This window comes from Chelon labrosus, assembly GCF_963514085.1.
Source record: "Chelon labrosus genome assembly, chromosome: 7".
Taxonomy (NCBI): Eukaryota; Metazoa; Chordata; class Actinopteri; order Mugiliformes; family Mugilidae; genus Chelon; species Chelon labrosus.
Window position 1 is genome coordinate 7,040,942 of NC_140343.1, and position 21,640 is coordinate 7,062,581.

General features: G+C 43.2%; 2 protein-coding genes across 2 annotated transcripts in view; one reads left to right on the forward strand and one right to left on the reverse strand.

The window, feature by feature from the left end:
• Nucleotides 1–1,768: 1,768 nt before the first annotated feature.
• Nucleotides 1,769–6,697, forward strand: arpc5b (actin related protein 2/3 complex, subunit 5B). The gene is made up of 4 exons (XM_084548660.1): nt 1,769–2,068; nt 3,503–3,575; nt 3,790–3,966; nt 4,632–6,697. The coding sequence occupies exons 1-4, from the start codon at nt 1,929–1,931 to the stop codon at nt 4,692–4,694; spliced, it is 453 nt and encodes a 150-aa protein (XP_084404786.1). The 5' UTR covers nt 1,769–1,928; the 3' UTR covers nt 4,695–6,697.
• A 533-nt stretch (nt 6,698–7,230) lies between these two features.
• Nucleotides 7,231–21,640, reverse strand: part of hmcn1 (hemicentin 1) — a gene marked incomplete at its 5' end in the record, with an annotated part of 79,527 nt that continues 65,117 nt past the window's right edge. The window contains 33 exons of the mRNA XM_084548089.1: nt 7,231–8,409; nt 8,920–9,046; nt 9,208–9,327; nt 9,481–9,849; nt 11,127–11,255; nt 11,371–11,496; nt 11,628–11,741; nt 11,834–11,968; nt 12,067–12,186; nt 12,287–12,349; nt 12,475–12,712; nt 12,969–13,090; nt 13,173–13,310; nt 13,413–13,559; nt 13,642–13,812; nt 14,240–14,410; nt 14,544–14,714; nt 14,821–14,991; nt 15,210–15,380; nt 15,490–15,660; nt 15,750–16,019; nt 16,101–16,182; nt 16,293–16,483; nt 16,566–16,700; nt 16,785–16,998; nt 17,118–17,308; nt 18,006–18,275; nt 18,355–18,489; nt 18,567–18,704; nt 19,789–19,896; nt 20,154–20,318; nt 20,423–20,544; nt 21,422–21,578. Of these exons, the coding sequence (XP_084404215.1) occupies nt 8,043–8,409; nt 8,920–9,046; nt 9,208–9,327; nt 9,481–9,849; nt 11,127–11,255; nt 11,371–11,496; nt 11,628–11,741; nt 11,834–11,968; nt 12,067–12,186; nt 12,287–12,349; nt 12,475–12,712; nt 12,969–13,090; nt 13,173–13,310; nt 13,413–13,559; nt 13,642–13,812; nt 14,240–14,410; nt 14,544–14,714; nt 14,821–14,991; nt 15,210–15,380; nt 15,490–15,660; nt 15,750–16,019; nt 16,101–16,182; nt 16,293–16,483; nt 16,566–16,700; nt 16,785–16,998; nt 17,118–17,308; nt 18,006–18,275; nt 18,355–18,489; nt 18,567–18,704; nt 19,789–19,896; nt 20,154–20,318; nt 20,423–20,544; nt 21,422–21,578 (5,519 nt within the window). The 3' untranslated portion in view covers nt 7,231–8,042. The remainder of the gene's footprint in view (nt 8,410–8,919; nt 9,047–9,207; nt 9,328–9,480; nt 9,850–11,126; nt 11,256–11,370; nt 11,497–11,627; nt 11,742–11,833; nt 11,969–12,066; nt 12,187–12,286; nt 12,350–12,474; nt 12,713–12,968; nt 13,091–13,172; nt 13,311–13,412; nt 13,560–13,641; nt 13,813–14,239; nt 14,411–14,543; nt 14,715–14,820; nt 14,992–15,209; nt 15,381–15,489; nt 15,661–15,749; nt 16,020–16,100; nt 16,183–16,292; nt 16,484–16,565; nt 16,701–16,784; nt 16,999–17,117; nt 17,309–18,005; nt 18,276–18,354; nt 18,490–18,566; nt 18,705–19,788; nt 19,897–20,153; nt 20,319–20,422; nt 20,545–21,421; nt 21,579–21,640) is intronic.

Sequence of the window (21,640 nt, forward strand, 5' to 3'; positions counted from 1 at the left end):
TAAAATATTGATATTCACACCATTTACGGCTGTTTGCAATACATTTTATTATTATTTGAAGTAATATTAGTTGTTGCAATAAAGTTTATTGGTAGTTACGTTATTTAATCTAAATTTATTCTGTGCTTTTTTTTGTTGGAAGAATAGAAGAGGAGAAAGATTTAGTTTTAACTTTACAATAACAAATATGCAATAACAACGGAATAGACGTATACAGTACACCAAAATGGACATAGATATAAAAAAAATGTTTTCTTTCTTGACAAAATTAACAATAATTATGACACATTAAACTAGATAAACAATTGACGATATAAAACTGAAGAGAAAACTTAATTTTAAACTGAGTATTATTCATTCATTCAATCTTTATTTATTCTCGGAGGTTCATTGAGGGTAGTCCTCATTTTCAGTGAAGCCGAGATTACACAGTAACAATGGGATAACAATAGATATAGTATAATAATTGTGGAAAATAAAACAAATAATAAGATAACCTACATAACATTATAAAGGAGGAAGGAAGGGAAAAATAAAGATACAGAAAATATTAATAGTAAAATAATAAAATAATAATAATAATAATAATAAAATAACATTTACATAAAACAGGTACAGTTTGACATAGGAAGGTTTGTGATTACAGATCTGAATTGATTATAGGAAAGTAGAGAGTTAATTTTTATGTTACATTGGAGATTATTCCAGGAAGTAGGGGCACCATAACAAAAGGCCGACTTTCCCAAATCAGTGTGGATACGAGGAACCTTGAGCATCAAACAGTCATTTGATCTGGTCTGATAGGGACCAGAATTCCAAACAAGCATGTTTGAAATATAACCTGGTAATTTTCCAATAATACCTTTGTAAATAAACAGGTACCAATGATTAAGTCTCCTCTCAGACAAAGATGACCAACCCACTTTACCATAGAGGACACAATGATGAGTGCTATAGCCATCACCAGTAATGAACCTCAGAGCAGAGTGGTAGACTGAGTCCAGGGCTTTAAGTGAGCAAGCAGTAGCATTTCTATAAATCACATCACCATAGTCTAGAACTGACATAAAAACTGCTTCAACAACTTGTTTCCTACATTCCGTAAGGAGGTTGGCTTTGTTTCTGTAGAAGAAACCAATTTTTTGTCTCAGTTTTTTTACTAGGATGGCTATGGTAATTAAATGTGAGTTTGTCATCCAGCCATATACCAAGATATTTGTACTCAGAAACTCTATCAATGCTGGAACCAGTTACAGTGGTTATTTGCACATCATTAACCTCAATATTCCTTGCTCTAGTAAATAGCATATATTTAGTTTTCTTTTCATTTAGTACTAATTTAAGATTAATGAGAGCTTCTCGAAGAACATTAAATGAAACCTGAAGATTATCAATGGCAAGTTGAACAGAGTCAGCAATACAATACAAAATAGTGTCATCAGCATAAAAGGTGAACTTGACAACCATTTAAGTAATTATTAATTAAAATAAAAGGGCTAAAATGTGCCGTGAGGGCTATGAAACATTCAGATCCTTATCGGCCTTATAGTTAAAATGAAAAAATAAATAAACATTGAGGTTTTATGTGTAATTTTTGTAAAGAGTTAAACATTGGTCAGAATAAAATAGACTGGTTAAATTTCTTAGGTTTGATCGCCCTCTTGTGGCCAAATCATAAATTACAGTCGCCAACCTGCGATTACACATGGCTGCCTCTAGGTGGCGGTGTTGAGTAAACCGGAGGCCAAAACCACAAAAAGAAGGAACGGGGAGGAAGTCAGGAAGCCGCCTGTCTCCCTGCTTGTGACAGCGAAGACGAAGATCGCCGCAAAAAAATAAACAAACAAACAAACAGCTTTGAAGAGCTTGAACTCGTGTCTCTTTTTTTTGGGGTTTTAGTAACAGAACCCCCCAAAACCGCCGCCGACATGTCGAAGAACACAGTGTCCGCCCGCTTCAGGCGAGTGGACGTGGACGAGTACGACGAGAACAAATTTGTGGACGAGGAGGACGGTGGAGAAAACCAGCTGGGTCCCGACGAGACGGAGGTGGACTCCCTCATCAGGCAATATCCTTCTCACGATTAGCTGGCCTTTGCTGTTAGCCGACGCGGCTTGCTTGAAAGGAAACGGGGCCGGGCTGTGTTTATTTAGGGCTTTATTTGGCGTTTACTGTATGAATGGGCGTTTTTAGCTAGCAGGCCGGTCACTGTCCAGACTTGCCTGACAGTCACCTTCCAGGGATTTCTGCTCCAAGATGAAACAGGTCGGCTATATAATGTACAGCAAGTCTGTATGCATCTGTGGATTTAAATATTTCATTGTATTTCTGCAAGAGTAGCTTTTTTTTTCTTGCACCGGAAGTGTTGCAGCAGCAGCAGCCAGAAGAGTCAACAGTTTCAGTCTTAAAGGCCTTATAAGGCTTCAGAGAGCTGCACTTCCTCTTTTAATAAGTCCTCCCACTTCATGTCAGAATACAGGAGGAGAGGAATATTCAACCAAGTTACACTGATTTGTCTTCAAAAAGTTTTACCAGTCTGTCTTGGCAAGACATGTATGCATACAGCACTTAAGAATGATTGGTCACAAATAATCTGTGTACACCAATCAGGCTTAACATTATGACCACCATCCTAATATTGTGTAGGTCTCCCTTGTGCCCTTGAGGAGTGGGGCCTCTGTGGATCATCCCACAGATACTTGATCAGTTTAGGATCTAGTGAATTTGGAGGCCAGGTCAACACCTTGTGCTGTTCTTCATGTTTTTTTTTTTTTGAGTTGAGTTGTTTTTGCCATCAAGGAGTGTCATTGCTATGGGGTGGGGGTGCCTGGTCTGGTCTAGGTGAGTGCTACATGTCTAAGTAACATCCACACGAATAGCAGGTTCAAAAGCAGAACATTGTATTATCACAAGATGGTCAATGTTATTCACTTCTCCTGTCAGTAGTTCTAATGTTGTGGCTGTTCGGTGGATGTACCTAGGGTCCAAATCCACAACAGTGGAAAATATGGCTTGACTCAGAATAATTAAGTGATTACGCTCCAAAGTGAGACAAACAAATAAAATCACACTTAATACTACTACTGCGCCAGAGTAAGAAATTCTTTCAGTAGATAAGGACCAAACAGACACATTAGTTTGATTCCTTATGATTGGGCTAATATTCTTATTATTAGTAGTAGAACTAGTACTTTTAGGACATTTTCTTTTGGTGAATGTGGGATTTATAGGTCTGTATTATCACCTGGCCTTTGCCCAGATATCTGCAGTAACTCTTGTAGTAGTAAGCAATCATAAACTTGAGAAAATGGGAAAGCTTTGCGCTTTCTTTTGAGAGTAACAAATAAAACCTTCAGAGCTAGATGAATGTGGATTGCAAGAAACACACCAGCTGTGACGCACCTCAGAGGACTCTAGTGAGAAACTGTGGTGCTCGTGTAGAAACAACTGTTGGTATTTGTGTCCTTTCTGTGCTGTGTTGCATCCTTAACCCTCCCTGCACAGGAAATCTTGTGGAGGCTTTACATGCGGTTCTGAAGAACCCACCGATCAACACAAAGAACCAGAACGTTAAGGTGGGCCTGGTTTTTTCTCATCAATCCTTCAGTCATAGCCACATGTTAATGCATCACTCTGACAGCCTGTAGACTATTGAACGTCATTCAGTCACATCCCCACTTTGAATACTGTGAGAATTTGTTTCTTGTAAATAGACAATATAGATATAGCTTTCTATAGAACAAGAAGAGTAATGAACTGGTCTTAACGTGCGTTCACTCTCCCGGTCAGGATCGTGCGGAGGGTCTGGTGCTGAAGGTGCTCAGTGCCTTTAAGAGCAGTGACATCGAGAAGGCCGTGCAGTCGCTCGACAAGAACGGCGTCGACCTGCTGATGAAATACATCTACAAAGGATTCGAGAGGCCGTCGGAAAATAGCAGCGCAGTCCTGCTGCAGTGGCATGAAAAGGTGAACAGTTACACTCTCTTATTTCACAGGGGACTTTCTCCTGCACTGATGAGTAACAGTCTGATATAAGTGGCATCTTTTTTTTTTCACAGCTATACTATCTGTAAATTTCACCAAGTAGAAGTGATTGTTATGACCTGGCTAGTGGGCCGCAACATAAAGTGGAGACACATGACAGAGCAACAAATATAAGGGTTAAAGACATGGTGAAAAGTAGTTGTCTTAGGCCTCTTCAACAAGGCTCTTTATTCAGTCTTCTCAGGTGTGGCTGATTAAGGTGATTAAGCCAGGGACACTAGTACAGCCAGTGGAGAGTACAAAGGGTCTTTGACATTAATCAAGGCTATTTTATGAGCTTTTTGGGGGAAAAAAACTTCTTATGAACTGGCTTGACTTGAGGGAGAAGTTGAGGTGATGGTGGTGACCAAGGACACCCCAAACCTAAGATATGTACAGTTTATTAGAAAAGATTGTGTTTGGTTAACCCGAAAATATATTGAAATTATCTTTCTTAAAAGGGATTTGTGGTTTCACACTGTGCAGGGGCTGTGAAGGCTGGTTTTAGGTAGAGAAAAAAAATTAGGCCTTAAGTTGAAAATATCCTGACCCTCCTTTTCTTTTCTTCTTTTTATCTGTGTTTTTTTTTTTTGCCTATCTGTTCTCAGGCTCTGGCAGCTGGAGGAGTGGGCAGCATCGTCAGGGTACTAACGGCGAGGAAGACGGTTTAAAGGATGAGCAGAGAAACACTTCACTTCACATCACTGACAGACGCGGGAGGGCTCACGTAACACGTTCACGTAACAGACGGAATTGGGACGAAAAGGAAAACACGCAAGGTTCCTCGTGTGTCGAGCCAAAAGAACAAAAAAAAAAAAATACATTCTGGATCATATTAGGTTAAAAAAAAATTATCTTTCTAACTGCACATGATCATAGCTTAAGTCATCTCCAGGTATCTTTACACCTCACGTGTCATCTATGAACCCTCCTGGACGCTAAGGGGCTCAGTCTGTACACCAGTGGTTCCCAATCTTCAAAAACAAGGCACGTTCCTGCTCCACAATAATGTGCAATTAGTCTTTGCTTCTGTTACAAATTACTCACCTGAGACAAGGAGGCGGGTCAGAAAGTTTGGGTGCCACTGCTGTACATTCATTCATTCATTCATTCATTTTCTGTAACCGTCATCGGGCGAGAGGCGGGGTACACCCTGGACAAGTCACCAGTCTGTCACAGGGCTAACACAGAGAGACAGACAACCACTCACACTTACAGCCAATTTAGAATCACCTTTTAACCTAACGAGCGTGTCTTTGGACGGTGGGAGGAAACTGGAGTACCCGGAGAGAACCCACAAACTGACAAACACACAGGAGGTTTTTATTTTCCATCATGTTATGTCGAGACTTCCTGATGGAGTAAAAGCATCCAGTAAATCCTCTCACTGTAGCACTTCAGCAGTCTCCTGAAAAGCACAGTCACAGATGGAGGGTGGTGGATTTGCTCACGGGGGTCAACGTTCAACCAGGGAGGATGGAGATGGAGGAGGAGGAGGAGGAGGAGGAGGTTTGTGCTATCTATCCATCCGTCCATCCATCCATAAGGATTATTACCCACGATGCATCTCCACCACCACTCTCATTAATCCCACTTTGCTGTTCCTCACGTCCTCCCTCTGCTACTGAACACGGTGTTATGTGGCTCTGCTGGTACTCTGCTGCATTTCAGGAAAAAACAAAAAAAACAAAACACTTGTAATATGTGCTCAGATATGTTTTTTTAACTATTTAACAAAAAAGAGAAAAAACCTAGGATTAAACATTATCCTCTTTGCTTTGATATTATTTGGAGTAATAATGCCTCAAGGCCTAATCCCTCCTCACACAGTATTTAAAGCACCGCTCACAGGTTTGACTATGTTGACGTGGTTGTTAGTAAGATAGGAATTTAATTAATCAAAAACATTTTTTGAGATGATAAGGATTTACTGGAGTGTTTCATACCTGTCTTTTGTACTTGTTTTTTTGTGTATGTGTTAAATTTGAATTTAAATCCATGCTATACTACGTTTAAAACAAATCCATACATACAGGGTGTTGCTTACTCTAGACGTACAGTACGTTTACTGTCACGTTATCTGACTGAAAGTTGAAAAATCCCTCACGTTTTATATAATGAGTGGAAGTGTTAAACATTTTATCTGCCTTAACGGGTAGATTACGTCTGTTGCCAAATGATTTATTTGCTTATTAATAATAATAATAATAATACTAATAATATATCTTACATCGGTGATTCGGTGGAGATTGTGATGATTTATGACTACATATATGGTATAAATGAGCATAAAAGCAAATATGTGGTGATAATTATTGACTTCCAGCTTTTTGTTTTGTTCTTTCTCATTTTCAAACAGTAAATGTTACTCGTGAATTTTCTCAGACGCCACAGTTGTGTTTTTATCGGACTTATTATCACCAGTGGATAATTAAAACATGTGGTCATGTTTGCATACTGTCATCAGTGACGATGCATCCAGGCGTTAAACACCTTTTCTAATGCAGTAATGCATTAGATGCCCCTCCGAGCCGATGGCGAGAAGACGAGGGAACCGAACTGATGTACAAACTGCCTTACTCTAATATTCCCTTTTTTTATGTTTGTGCTTTTTTTGAAAAAGAAAATCAAATAAAAGGTATGAGTGCTGATCAAAGCTTTTGTTGTGATTTTTGATTATGTTTCACAAGAAAAACGTGAGTAGCTTATTCTGAAGAGAGGATCCTGACGTAAAAGGCTGCTGGACGGAGAAAGAAGGGAACATACCGTCTGAGGCACTTCCTGGTGTGATTATAAAAAATATTGTTGGCCACGATGAACAAGAGTTAACCCATATTGTAATATTTGCACAGATTTTCTGATCATGGCTGCATTTCTCTAGCTTTAAAGTTATTTAGAGCTGCAACTAATGATTATTTTTACCATTTCAAACAAATAGTCTATACAAAGGAATGAGATTATTAGCATTATTGATATTTTTGATCAACTTGGTCATTTCAACTCTATGCATGAAGCTTTAATTAAATAACTCAGTGAGTTATTGTGGTACCATGCAGGCACAGGGAGAACGTGCACAGAAAGGCCCCAGTCGGAGGTGGATTCAAACCCAGAGCCTTCTTGCTGTGAGGCAACTATTTCTTTAGAGATGTGGCATGCTGTTTTCATACAGCAGTGCTGCTGTATGAAACACAAATATTAATGTATGTATGTATTCATTTATTACATTTTTATTACAAAACAGATGCAATAAGTACAAGTATAGCATTACATCATAAGAAAAACGCCTATGTACAAGTCATAAAAATAAAATACATCTTGGTATCAGCTACTGGATGGAGCGTTATAGAATTACATTGATGAAACTGAAGGGACCATTTCTATTTGAGGCACTTGTGTGTGTGTGTGTTTATATGTGATGGGCCAATACCTGAGGATGTAGAACATGTGACAGTGAAGCTTTCTATCGCCAATATGAGCACCGTATCTGAACAGTCACACACCCACTGTGGTGATGGATGACATGAGGGCTAAACAAAGGCCCCCACTCATGCGTTCAAGCACTTCCCAATAAGTTAATAATAGGTAGATGTAAATACAAGAAGAGCTGAGATTTCTTCAGTAGGGCTGACGCCTACTTTCTGAGCCAGCGGTGGACGTTTTTGGCTTTGAGGAGTCAAATCTAGATCTTATAAATAAATTTGTGGGGGCAGGGGAATTAACAAGACAAAATATCAAACATTTTAATAACCGGAAATAGGTTTCCAGGGATTACAGCCAATAAATAGCCAGGCTTATGCAAGTTTCTTCTTGTTGATCTCCAGCAGCTCCAATTGATTTCTTCCTTATATCTTCAGGGATCTGTGCAGCCACTGGCCTCTCTCACAAAGTCTTTTTCAGTCTGTTGTGGTCACTCGTCCAAAGTCACACCCGCTCACGTGCACCACGCCACTCTCCTTGTGATACTGCATGTGGAGGACGCGATTCATCACCGCACCTTTCTCGTCTCGTTTAAAGTGCTCTCAGTAGGGGTAGGCGGAGACGGCGATGTAGACAATGAAGGTCGTCTGGTACTCGATGCCCCCGTCCTCCCTGTAGGAGAGGGCTCGGACCTTCATGCGGTACGTGTGGGGTTCCCGCAGCGCCCGAGTGGTGAACAGCACCCCCTTCAGGTTCTCATCTCGCAGGGCGAAAGGTAACGAGACGTCCTCGTCCACCACTAGGAAGGAGGTTCTGGGGTGCATCACTCCGTCCTGCGTGTAGGCCACCAGCCTGATGAGGTCCTGGTTGGCTGCGATGCCGAAGGGGAGAGACAGCAGCTTGTACTCCAGGGCGTACGGGCTCAGCGCACATTCCAGGTCATTTGGTGGGCAGTTCTTCAGGCAGAACCTACGACAAAGTGGATTTTTTGTTAAAATGCTCTGCTTGCTCTGTTTGCCCCTGGCTTTTATTAAAGGATCAAGGAGTGTAGGATTTAGTGGCATCTAGTGGTGAGGTTGCAGATTGCAGCCAGCAAAAGCTACACTCTAAGGTTTGGTGCTACATATAAAATGTTCATTCTAAGCTCACAAAAACATATTTCTATCTCCATTTTATATTATATCTCCTTCCTGCCCAACAGATACCAATAAATCTTACACACCGCATCTTTAAAAGATTAAATTCTTGAACTTTTGCACAGTCATCCTGTACGGACACTGTATAATGTTACTTGCAGCTAGAACGCAAACCTGAACACCATCTTCCATTCTGCTAGTGTGGCGACAAAAGCCTGAGCAACATGGGTCTCAAAACTGCAAAAAACAGCAAACTAGCTGCACGAGACAACAAAATAAAAATTTGTAGACATGTTTAACTTTCTATCAGTGAGTGGTGGACGTGTATATCTGCGACGGTTACCCTGTTGCTGGGTCCCTCTGGTAGTTTGGCGGACAGGGTGTATCAATACACTGGTAACTTCCTCTCATGTTGAAACACATCCGGTTCGCTCCGCACTGAATGCTCTGCTCCAGACACTCGTCTACATCTGTAGATACCAGAAAAAGGATCATTAGAGAGAAATTATTACAGGCTACAGAGAAAATATGTTGTAGTACGAAGAATTGGAAGATTGTTTGTGTAATGAAACAAAAGTTACAGAGCAGAAATGGGTTAACTGGAGTTGAGGGAGCGGGCCATGGATCTCACCTTGACACGTCTTGCCATTGGCCATGAGGCGGTAGCCTGCGGGACAGAGACACCTGTGGCTTCCTGGTGTGTTCATGCACTCGTGCTGACAGGTGTCCCTCACTTCACACTCATTGATGTCTGTTGGTGTCACACACAGAGAGTACCAGGATAAATAAATGGTGCATCCTTGAGATACAATTTAAGTTCACAGTCCACATTTAGCAGTGACCTTCTGCTGCTTCACTCTTCATCCTCTCTCTCATCTCAACCCTGCCTGTCCTCCATAGTTACCTAAGCAGTGGCCACCTCTGGGCTCAAACCCCTGCTGACAAACAAGGAAGCCCTGACGTGAGGAGTGTTTGCGAGCCTCTCTGCGACTATGGCTCCTGTAACGCCCCCTTGCGGCGGCTGCGTAGGAGTGGTAGCTCTGAGAGGCCAAGTTGTGGTACAGCCGCTGGTTGAAGCTGCGCTCAGGTGAGGACTGAGACGTGCGGTAGCCGTACGAGTAACTCTCATAGCTGGGCAGCCGCTCGAGCCCAGCACAGGACTTGCCGTCACCCAGCAGTTGGCGTCCCGGTGGGCAGGTGCACTTGTAGCTGCCGGGAGTGTTGATGCACTGGTGGGCGCAAGGCTGTGGAAGCCGCTCACACTCATTTATGTCTGCCCACAGTACAAAGAAAGACCAGCACCAAGAAAAGTGACAGAAAGCAAGGTTGGAAGGAGAGAATAAAAAAGATATGTAGTGATGAAAGGAGCAAATGAAGTGGTGCGGGCCATGAAAAAAAAAGAAATGAGGGGGAAAAAGGGGATATGTCAATTACCCCACTGTATAACAATACATATTTCTGTCTCTGAGAGAAATGTATTGACATCATACCTTTATATATTTAATTTGAATGAGAGAATTGTTACCTCTCATATATGATTTGAAGAAAATATGAATTGTATTTGTATTATCAGGTACAAAAACCAATTCATGGCTTATATATGTACAGTATTTGATTACAAAACTACAGTCCAGTGTTAATGTCACAGGGGGAACAGGAAGACGTATGCCATTACAAAGCAACACCAGGAAATAGCCATATCCGCACAATAAAGGTGTTGGAAACGGTATGGAAAGTCAGAATTGGAAGTGAGAGGATACAAAGTGACGCACAGAAAGAGCTGTGACGGTGCTGGTGCTGGTCTTTCTATAGTCAGTGTACAAAAGAAGGAACCGCGTATTTTCAGTTTCCCTTCCCTCCTAACGTTTTCCTCTAACTGTTACCAAATAGTGAACACACACACGGATGCAGAATCAGCCTTGAGCTCCAAAAGATTTCATAATACCATGCAGCAAATCTCTGTGAAAAGAAAAAGGCTGTGTGCGTTTAATGTGAAGAGTTAATCAGCAGTTTTCACTGCAGCATCTACAAAAGCAAGCAAGCAGCAGCAGGATATGATATTTACGTTGCAGATTGCAGCCATTATTGTAGATTTTAGATGCGAGTGAGTCTCCAAAAAAAAAAAAAAAGAGAAAAGTGTGCTGGCAGAAGCAAGCAAGCTGATTGGAAGTGTAGGCAAAGAGCAGCGCAAAAATGAATTGTTTAACATGGAAGTATCGTCTGTGATACTGTGATGAGGCTTTTGAATATCGTACAATACTGGAATCTATTCAATCTAAGGCAGCGGTGTAACATAATAGCGTATTAACCTATAAATTATGACAACATTTCCCTTTGTTTCCCATTTCTTAAGAAAAATAAGTATAATTTCTGTATAGTTTTAGGTTTTAGTGTTGTGTTATGTACAAAATTCATCCCGTGGGCCAGATTGGACCGTCTGGCAGGCCGGATTTGGCCCCCAGGCTGTATGTTTGACACCCCTGATCTAAGATTTGCCTGTTCCTAATGACGTGCTGACCCTGAGAAGACGACGTGAGGCAATGTACGTACCAACACAGGGCCGTCCTACTCCCTGAGATCTGAAGCCACGCGGACAGGTACAGTGGTAGCTGCCTCTGGTGTTCTCACAGATCTGGTTGTATCTGCACTGGTGGGTGCCGTCTCTGCACTCGTCGATGTCTACAACACACACGACCGACACAGATCAACCTTTCAACCTTTGTTTGACTATACATTTAGTAACTCAGCATGCAAACCTATAATCTCTCATGTGTTCATCTGCGTGGACGCTCACCAACACATGTGCCGTTTCCACCCTTGGTCATACCGCTGGGGCACAGGTCAATACAGGTGTAGCCGCCCCGGGTGTTTTTACACTGCTGATCTGAACGGCAAACTCTCTGTCTGCACTCGTTTATATCTGAGGTGAACAGAGAGAAAGGAGAATGAGTCAGAAATAAGAATTATATCTAAGCAATAAAATCATTGCAGCCAAAATGTAGCCGAGGGTTCGAAAGGCAACAGGTTAATGTAGCTGAGCAGCAGTCTCACCTATGCAGCGTCTATTCCTGAGTTGAAAGCCTGGCTCACAGGCACAGCGGTAACTACCAATGGTGTTTAAACAGTGCTGATTACATGGATTGGACTCCTGACACTCATTCACGTCTGAAGCACACACACAAAAAAAACACATTACTCATAAGAAACACGGATAAAGAAACCAGTAAAATGATGTGCAGTCCCGTCCCATGACATACCTGTGCAGCTGTGACCATCTGTTGTTCTCCTGAAGCCACGTCCACAGCGCAGGACACACCTGTAAGAGCCGATGGTGTTCTCACAGTCTTGTCCGTCATGGCACACGTTCCCACCCAGTGAACACTCATCGATGTCTAAGAGAGGAAGAGGGGATTAAGAGATTAACTGGGCAAGGAACTACTGCTGTGAAAGATTTCAATAAACTATATGCGTCTGTGTGTGCGGTTTGTGCCTTGACAGGTGCGGCCGTCAGCAGAGATGGTGAGACCCCGAGGGCAGGAGCAGTAGTAGGTGCCCATGGCGTTGTGGCAGGCGTGAGAGCAGGGGTTCCCAACCTCACATTCATTTTCATCTGCAGCACATACATTATATACATTAAAAAAAACAACAACATGGAAACAATCAGATTAACATCAACAGTAATCGTGATAAGTCTAATGCATCATGCACACCTGAACAGTAAGGCCCAGCAGACACCAAAGTGAAGCCATGAGGACACTGGTTACTCCGATCACCTGGAATCAAATCAACACTTCATCTTTAAGTTTAAAACATATATAAAGACAACGGACGCTATTGCCATGAGAAATAACAGCATAAAAGGTCTAATTTTACCTAAAGTCTTCTATTTTTTACTTACCCTTGGAGATACTAGCTTGGATCTTATACTCCAACACCTCCTCCAGTGGATGATATTGAGCACTGATGGCTGTGGCCTGCAACGTTTCTACCAGGTAGGGCATCTTCCCTTTGGACGGGTCGTAGGAGATGGTGTGATTCCAAGAGTACGGGACGCTCTCCTTGTCGATGCTGAACATGCGGGTGGACAGAGCGTACAGCTGGCCCGGACCTGTCTGGATGTAATCCTCCGTGTAGTCCTGAGAGAAGACAGACCTTTTGCAATTATTATTAATTTCACTCCAGATTAACCAACATTTGCAGAGACTTGTGCATGGTTCAAATATTTTTTTTGTTGGCATTCAGCTTAAAAAAGCTAATTCTCAGTGTTTTAAGTTGTGGTTAAGGTGATGGTGGCAACGTTGTCCTCTAAATCTCTCAAAACTGAAACAGATAGAGATAAACACACCTAAAACAGGCGTCAAACTCAAACTATTTCCACTGTCGTTTGTGTACCTTGATGCTGATGTCGGCATGTGAAGGCAGCTGTAGGATGTGCCCATTCACTACAATGTCCAATAGCAACGCTCCATCAGAGTCCAGGCCTCTGGCAATGTGGGTCATCCTCAGGATCTCACCTGGCAACCGCGTCACACATTTTAGTCAACCTTTTCTGTTAAGATTTCATTATTCTATAGGCAGCCGACGGAGCACTCCTACCTGTAGCGAACTCCACCTGTGTCTCTCGCCTGAAGATGCCTCCGGTGAGCGTGTAGCCGTTGACAGCCTCTCCTATTTCCTGTGCAGTGGTCCAGTAGATGGGGTTCAGGATGGAGATGAGCTTCCTCATGGCAGGACCTTAAATTAAAAGGTCCTAAATTTAGTTTAACGCAGGTATGATTGAGTGTATATCATCTTAAAGTGGAAGATGTATAGATGTGAGATTGTTGGAAAACTCACCTAATGCCCTTGGTACATTAGAAATTGTGGCTTTGATGATTTTTCCACCAGACCTGCTGTCTGTGATGGTAGCGTTGAGGATGGCGATGCCAAACTCAATATCATTGATGTTCCCTATGATGCTTCCTCGCGCCCTCTGGGGCCCACCTGACGAACACAAGGTGATAAATGCTTCAAGTGTATTCAGAATCACACACACACATGCAGCTCCTTTCAGTCCACGCCTTACCTGGACAGGCCTGAGTGTTACACCTGGACAGCTGGGTAGAGTCTCCCGGACATGGCCTGCCACCGTTACTGGGAGATGGACTGTTACAGAGTCGGACACGTGTCCTCTCTCCACCTCCACAGGAGGAGGAGCATTCTCCCCAAGGCTGCCATAAACCCCAGTTACCATCAACTGCAATGATACGCCCCAAAAACAATAAGTATGGACTACAAGTATACATATTCATTCATTCATTCATTCATTCACTCATTTTCTGTAGCCGCTTGTCGCCTGGAGGGCCCTGGGGGGACTGCAGCCCAGCTCTCACTGGGCAGTATACATATTATAACATATCATTTGTATTATTATACTGTTCATATCATGAGGATTTCTTGACAAATAATAATAAAAACCCAGTTTGCTCAATGCTACACTTGCACAAAATAATACATAGCCATTTTTCTGATAACGAAGTGGTTTTGTGTTTGATTCTTTTTGTCATCTTTCCCTCCATAAACACTAAAAAAAATTTGCTTTGTTCTGTTTTTAAATTAATTTAAATGCTTTTAAAACATTTGTTTGAGCATCTATGACCCCTGACGCAATCACAAGAACTCACCAGGGCAGCTGGCCGTGCTACATCTCTGTATATGTGTATCAGCACCTGCACAAGCTCTCCCACCATTAGCAGGCCTGGGGTTGTCACAGGTCCTGTAACGCCTCATCTGACCCCCATTACATGTCCTGCTGCAGCTGCCCCAGCTGCTCCATGGACCCCAGTTGCCGCTGACTGACAGGGAGCAGTGGAAAAAAGGTTAGAAGCACAGAGGAAAACAGACAGAAGTACAGAAAAATATAAAAGTAAAAGGCTGCATTTATAAATTCTAAGCGGTAAGATTCATATCAAAGTTAAAATATCTCACTCGGGCAGGGGTCGCTGTTACAGAAGTCAATATGCACGTCGTTGCCCTCACACTGCCTGCCACCATGCTGAGGGGCGGGGCTGGCACAGAGGCGTGTCCTCTGTCTGGTCCCACCTCCACAGGAAACACTGCAGGCTCCCCAGCTCACCCAGGATGACCACTTTCCATCCACTGGAGGACACAAGAATGAGAGGGTGCGGTCATTTCATGTGTATATTTAAGATGCGCTTTTCACAACAGCTTTTAAATCTACTGAGGAAAATAATCCTGTCCTTACCAGGACAAGGTCTCTCCTTGCACACTTGTGTTTGCGTGTCTGTGCCCTCACACTGTGGACCATCAAATGCGGGAGGGGGGTTGTTGCAGAGCCGGATCCTAGACTGCATGCCTTTCTCACATGTCTCACTGCACGGGCTCCATGGTAGCCAAGACCCCCAGTTACCTGCCACTGTGAGAGCATTAACATGAACTTCACAGTCAATCCTTTAACAATGTAAAGTGCAGTTGCAAAAAACAGTGATCTATGTGCAAAGCTGAGAGATTTTTTTTTTTATCTGTGCAGGCAAACAGTCTCTGGAAACATCGCTGACTGTCCCATTTATCAGACATGGGTGTCTCAATGTTTGACAATCTTCTGCTGCATTTAAAGAAAACATATTTTCTCACCAGGACATGGTCGGACACTGCACATGATGACCTCCACTGCCTTCCCCTCACACGGCCTGCCTCCATGCTGAGCTGGAGGGCTACTGCAGGTCCTGATCCTGGTTCTGTTGCCCTGACCACAGGTACGTGAGCACTCCTCCCAGAGAGACCACTCTGACCAGTTACCGTCAACTGTAGCGAGGCAAAAGTACAAATTATGTCACCGCATAAGCATTGTCCTTTACAAATATTGAAATGATCAGATGTATTCTCTGCCTCGGGTTTTGCAAAGCACTCTCACCCGGACAGGGTTTTCCCTGACAGCTGCGTTTCTCTGTGTTTGATCCTGCACAGTGGCGGCCTCCGTTGGCAGGTAAAGGATTGTTACACTGCCTCACCCTCTTCTGGGCCCCGACACCACAGGACACAGTGCACGGACCCCACTCTGCCCACTCTGAGTAGCCGCCATGAACTGCAAAATGAGTTAATAAACTTCATACAGGTGCAAATGGAAGTCACCAGGAAAATATGGCACAATGAAAAGCTGCATGCTCATCTCACCTCTAACAGTAAGAGTGACCCTGACCAGCACTGATCCGAGCAAGTTTCTGGCCACACATTCATATTCAGCTGTGTCCTCCTTCTGGGCACTGCTGATCCTGAGGGAGCCATTGGACAAGGTGGAGAAGCGGTCATTGCCCAGTAGGGGGCGCCCCTGACGAGACCACTCTATCATGGGTGTGGGCTCGCCCTCCGCCTGACAGTTGAGCACAGCTGTGGTGCCAGCATCCATTACCGTCTCCACTGGCTCCACGGTGATGGTGGGTGCATCTGGAGATCATGTACTTACATTAGATCGATTAGAAAATATTATAATTATTATTATTATTATTAAAGCAGAAATGTACTTACTCTGTAAGGTAAGCGTGACACTTCTTTCCACCACTCCGGCATCATTTGTTGCCACACACATGTAGTTGCCTGCATCTTCGCTCTGTGTAAAAGATATTTGTGCTTACATGTGAGGTGTGAATTAAACCAGATCAATCAAACCTTTTCTCTGCATCATTTCTACATCGGCCTCAGCCTCATGTGTTTTCGTACCACTGTGCCATAGATGGCCAGGGAGCCGTTGTCCAGTTGACGTATTCGGTTGCTGATCTGGATGTTTATTCCATTTTTGCTCCACTGGATGGTCGGCAGCGGGTCTCCTCGAACCTCGCAGTTCAGGATGGCATTACCACCCAGAGGCTCAATGCGGTTGGAGTGAAGGTCCCCATCAATTATCGGAGGCTCTGGAGAGCAGACGGAGAAGTTGTTAGCAGCAAATGTGAGATGAAGGAGAGTCAGAATGTTTCCTGGGATCGTAGTTTTTACCTTTTACATAAACAAATCCAAGAGACTTGATGGTCCCCACGCTGTTTTCTGCCACACAGGTGTATGTGCCGGAATCGTCTTTGCTTACTCTCTCTATCACCAGCTCACTGTGACCGTTCACATGATCATAATGAACTACAACATAAAGGAAATACAAAACACAGTTAAAAATCAAAAATGCCACTGTGAAATAAACCACTATTTGTTATTTAATCACACCTGGGATGATGTTGTTGTTGAAGGCCCATGTGATCCTGGGTAGGGGGATGCCATTGACCCCGCAGGCCAGCACGAGGCGCTCTCCCTTGTTTAGGTCCACATCTCCGAGCAGCTCAGTGAAGACGGGGTGAGTATGAACCGACAGAGTCACGGTCCAACTGTCCTGCCCGACTGTGTTGGTAGCGACGCAGGTATAGCTGCCTGCGTCGTCAGGCTGGTGCAGTGAGGGCAAAAAGAGGATTTACAAACAAGTTTTATTCTTCATATTTTTCCACAGAACAAACTTAATCATAAGCAAACAGAAATAAAATGTGGATTCTTTCTCGTTTTCACCTGAGCAATGTCAATAACCAGCTCCCCGGATGGCAGGATCGTGTACTCCCCTGTACTTTCACTGAGAGGATTACCGTCTTTTTCCCAGGACAGCGTAGGCTGAGGGACACCCCGTGCCGCGCACACCAGCTGGGCTTGACTGTTTTCCGCCACTGCAACCTCCTGCTCTCCACCACGAATAGAGGGAGGAACTGAAAAGGTAAAGAAAAGTTGAAAGTCAGTTTAAAATTACTTATTGTTAATTTGATTTCATTCTGTATTATTTCTAAAACATGTGCATACTTTTCTGCATAAGTTGTATTTGTGCTAAAAAAGAATTGTTCTCTAGTGCAGGGGTGTCAAACCTGCGGCCTGTGGGCCAAAACCGGCCAGCCAGAGAGTTGGATCTGGCTCACGGGATGAATTTACAAAGGAAGAGGAGAAGAAGAAGAGGGAGCAAGAGATAAAAGAGGATGAGGAAAAGGAAATGGAGAAAATGAGAAAGAATGAAGAAGAACAAGGGGAAGAGGAAGAGGAGGAGTAGTAGGAAGAAAATAAGGGAAGAGTAGAAGAAGGAGAGGGAAGATGAGGAGGAGAAGTAGATGGGGAAGGTGGAAGAGGAGGAAGAGCAGAGAAAGGAGAAGTTAAAGGGAAGAGTAGAAGGGAAAAAGGAAGAGATGCATGTATGGAGTTGTCTTTATTTATAGGTTATTATAATATTATGTTACTGGTCTGGCCCGCTTGAGATCAAACTATGCTGTATGTGGCCCTGCAGATGGTGGAACAAGTGAAGTGTTTATGGAGGTTTATCTGAAATGTGGTCTTAAGATATATCAGACTAATCCATCTGCAGTACAATCCTCTGAGTCGCCACAAATGGTTTAAATGACTGTAGTGACTGGGACCTACTCTGCACGGTAAGGCTCATTTCCATGCTGACAGTGCCCGCAGCGTTGGCAGCGGTGCACGTGTATCGCCCAGCATCACTCGGCTGAATGAAGGCGATCTGCAGTGATCCTGAACTGAGAGCCCGCTGCCGTACAGTTTCACTCAGTAGCTGCCCGTCTTTGTGCCACGTGACTGCGGGCGGAGGGGAGCCGTCCGCTTGGCACTGCAGCGTCACAGAGGAGTCCACAGTCGCCAGGTACTCCTGAGTCTCTGACCTGATCACTGGGGGAACTGCAAACACATGAAGGGAGTGCAGGTCACATAACTGTTACTTATCTGGATAAACGGGATTTAATAATGTCAGACCTACCTTGTACTCTGAGTTTGGTCTTGCCGAGCGCTGTCCCTGCAGGGTTTTGAGCCACGCATATGTACGTCCCAGAGTCTGATAAAGAGGCCTTGGAGATCTGCAGACTTCCATCAGGGAGTATAGTAAAGCTACCACCTAGTACGACGAAGAAAGGACACACTGTCATGATGTGCCCTATTATTACTGGCACACAAATAGACCGGAATAATCACCTGTGGTGGGTATGTTGATGCCCTCCTTCTGCCAGGTGATGGTGGGTCTGGGTGAGCCTGTGGCCCTGCAGGGCAGAATGGTGGGGTTATTGAGGATCACATCCAGGCTGGATGGATGGGACTGGATCACTGGGAGCTCTGAGGAGAGGGAAGGGAAAGGAATAATGCTCAAAAAGACCTAAAAAATAAATGAATAAAGTAGCAAATTAGAATCACAACAGTTATACCTTCATAAAAACACACTGATTTATTTTAACCGAGGATTAACAATGCAGTCACCCTCTTGTAATCTGTTTTTTAAGTGTTTCAGTGTGCGTGCAGGCCTCCTCCCTGCCTTGTCACCTCCTCCACAATAAGATGTACATTAACAAAAGATAGAAATATGACGATTAATTGTACATTAGTTATAAATAAATTAATTTTACATATAAGCCCTTGGAGATATTGCCCATGCAAACAGCTGTTTGTAGTTATTGGTTAATTAGAAAAGGTAAATGTATTTTTAGTAAAAGATTTTGACATACTACGTTTTAAAACTACATACACATGATAAAATGAATGGCTAAAATCCAGTTAACTGCTCCAGCATTTTGCACATGTGCATTGTTTTGCACAGTCATTTGTGCTTTTGACAAAATGCAGGTTGCAGGTGCAGGAGAGCGTCTTTCAAGCAGAGCTGGTATAAATTTCATAATCTTAAAACAAGGCCTAATCTGAAAAACACAACAACAGAAAACATCTGTTTTAAGTGGACCATGGCTCTACAGTAAATACTGTATGTACAGAGTTATAACACACAATCATGTCACTATTAACCAATATTATCCATTTTAGATAAAATAGCGTGATTTCCCCTCTGCATTACCATTTCAGAGGGTAAATAATTACATTCTAAGGTACATCAAACTAAATAAAATCACTTTTAACCACTCTTAACAGCCTAACAACTTACCTTTCTCTGTCTCAAACGTTTAACGACCTAAGTTACAGCAAACATTTTGACACATCAAACAAGTACAGGTGAAACTAATTTGGTTGAATCAAGTGTCCAAGTGTCTGCTTTCGTACAACCTGGTTCACTGTCCTTGCTTAGCCATCATTAATATTATTAATTCCACCTGTGCCACAGTGACCTGATAGCTGAGTGATAGAGGTTGGTGTGCACACCACATGACAAAGCTTGGTTGCATTGATGAGAATCCACAGCCATAATATAATTTACCCTGCACCGTGAGCTGCACGTGGCGGTGGGTGGAGCCTGCCACATTCTTGGCCGTGCACGTGTAGCGTCCAGCATGACCTAGCTCCGCTGAGGGGATCTCCACCGGACCTATGCAGACCAACACAAATGACACACAGATGAACATAATTACAGACTTTTACTACTTAGGTCCTCACTAACATTTTATTCTCACTCACATTTAACGTAACCGGATGTGTTTATGAAATAGCAGACTCTTCTTTTAAAACTAATCTTGTGTTAGCTTTACTATTACTTATTCTTTCAATGACATGAGTCTAATTTGGACATATAAAAAGGCAATCTTTTATATTCCTGCCTATTATTCGCATGAATATGATTCTGACCAGTTGGCAGGATGCTGTATCCTTGGCCCTGTGTGGGGAGTTTCATGCCATCTTTGCTCCAGTGGATGGTGGGCTCTGGGATACCAGATGCAGAGCAGGCAATGACCACTGGGGACTGTCTGGTTACAACCAGCTCTGTGGGCTCATCTGCTATTGATGGAGGAACTGCAGTGGGAGAGATACAGAAAGTTATTAATGTGGAATGAAAATTTAAATAGTACCAGTAAAGTTCAGTCTCTTCACAAGGCAATATAAATGACAACTGTCACCATTAACTGTGAGGTTGATGGATCTGGAGTCTTCCCCTGCCTCATTAGAGACCACACACTCATACACTGCTGTGTCCTCCACCGTGGGCGCTATAACTACCAGGGAGCCTGACGACAGTAATCTGAAAATGATTAAAAACAGTGATGTTAATATAAAGTCATTTAACTAATAAAAACTAATGAAGTTACTATCACTTTAGTTCAGGAACTAGACCACGCTCCATATCTTAAAAGTGTCCTAAACCTCTCTCTCAATCCCTGGGTTGCTCTTCCATCATCTGTCTACAGCTTCTGACTCCTTCATGTCTTCCCTTTAGCCCCTTTTCATCCCATCACCTTGACCCTTTTCTCATCCCATCCCTTCAACCCCTTTTCTCATCCCATCTCCTCAACCCCTTTTCATCAAAACCCCTCGACCCCATTCACACCCCCACGACCCCTGTTCATCCCTTTTCATCCCATCCCCTCCGACCCCTTTCATCCCACCCCCTCGACCCCCTTTCATCCCATGGATTTAGACACATTAAATCCCTTCACTTCCGACCGTTTTCATCCCATACCGTCGGCCTTTTTCATCCCATCCCCTCGATCCTATTCATCCCATCCCCTGAACCCCTTTCATCCCTTTTCATCCCATCCCCTCTGCCCCTTTTCATCCCATCTATGCAACCCCTTTCACCCCATCCCCTCGATCCCTTCTCATCCCATACCCTCTACCCCTTTTCATCCCATACCCATCAACCCTACCATCCTCATCCCTCCATCCATTTTTCTCACAACCTGTCAATCAATAACCTTATTTGCATCAATTAAGGCTTGGTTTTTATTAGTGAAAACACATATAGACAATGGATGAGATTATATATTATTGAAAATTAACACTAAATAATTGCTCAACCAATGTAGGTAATCTAGGTAAAAGAAAAGCACTGTATAAACTTTCTTGAATACATTTTAAATATCTTAATTAGGAAAGAGAGGGAAAAAACCTGGATCAACCTGTACATATTCTGGTTCTGGTCAGTATTGATGGTTCGTCCGTTTTTCGTCCAGCTCACAGTGGGTTTAGGTATGCCGGTGGCCTCGCACGACAAGGTGGTCTGAACATTGACTATGACCGTCACATTGGTGCGGCTGTCAGCAATGGAAGGAGGCACTAAAAGTAGAAGAGCAGGGATCATAAACATAAAATAGTTGCGTGACCCTTGTTTTGTATAA

Bases quoted from the DNA above. Each gene is read 5' to 3' on its own strand.
- arpc5b (XM_084548660.1), top strand. From the start codon at position 1,929: ATGTCGAAGAACACAGTGTCCGCCCGCTTCAGGCGAGTGGACGTGGAC. The intron at 2,069-3,502 runs ATATCCTTCTCA...CCCTCCCTGCAC, and splicing joins GTGGACTCCCTCATCAGGCA to AGGAAATCTTGTGGAGGCTT. The intron at 3,967-4,631 runs GTGAACAGTTAC...ATCTGTTCTCAG, and splicing joins TGCTGCAGTGGCATGAAAAG to GCTCTGGCAGCTGGAGGAGT.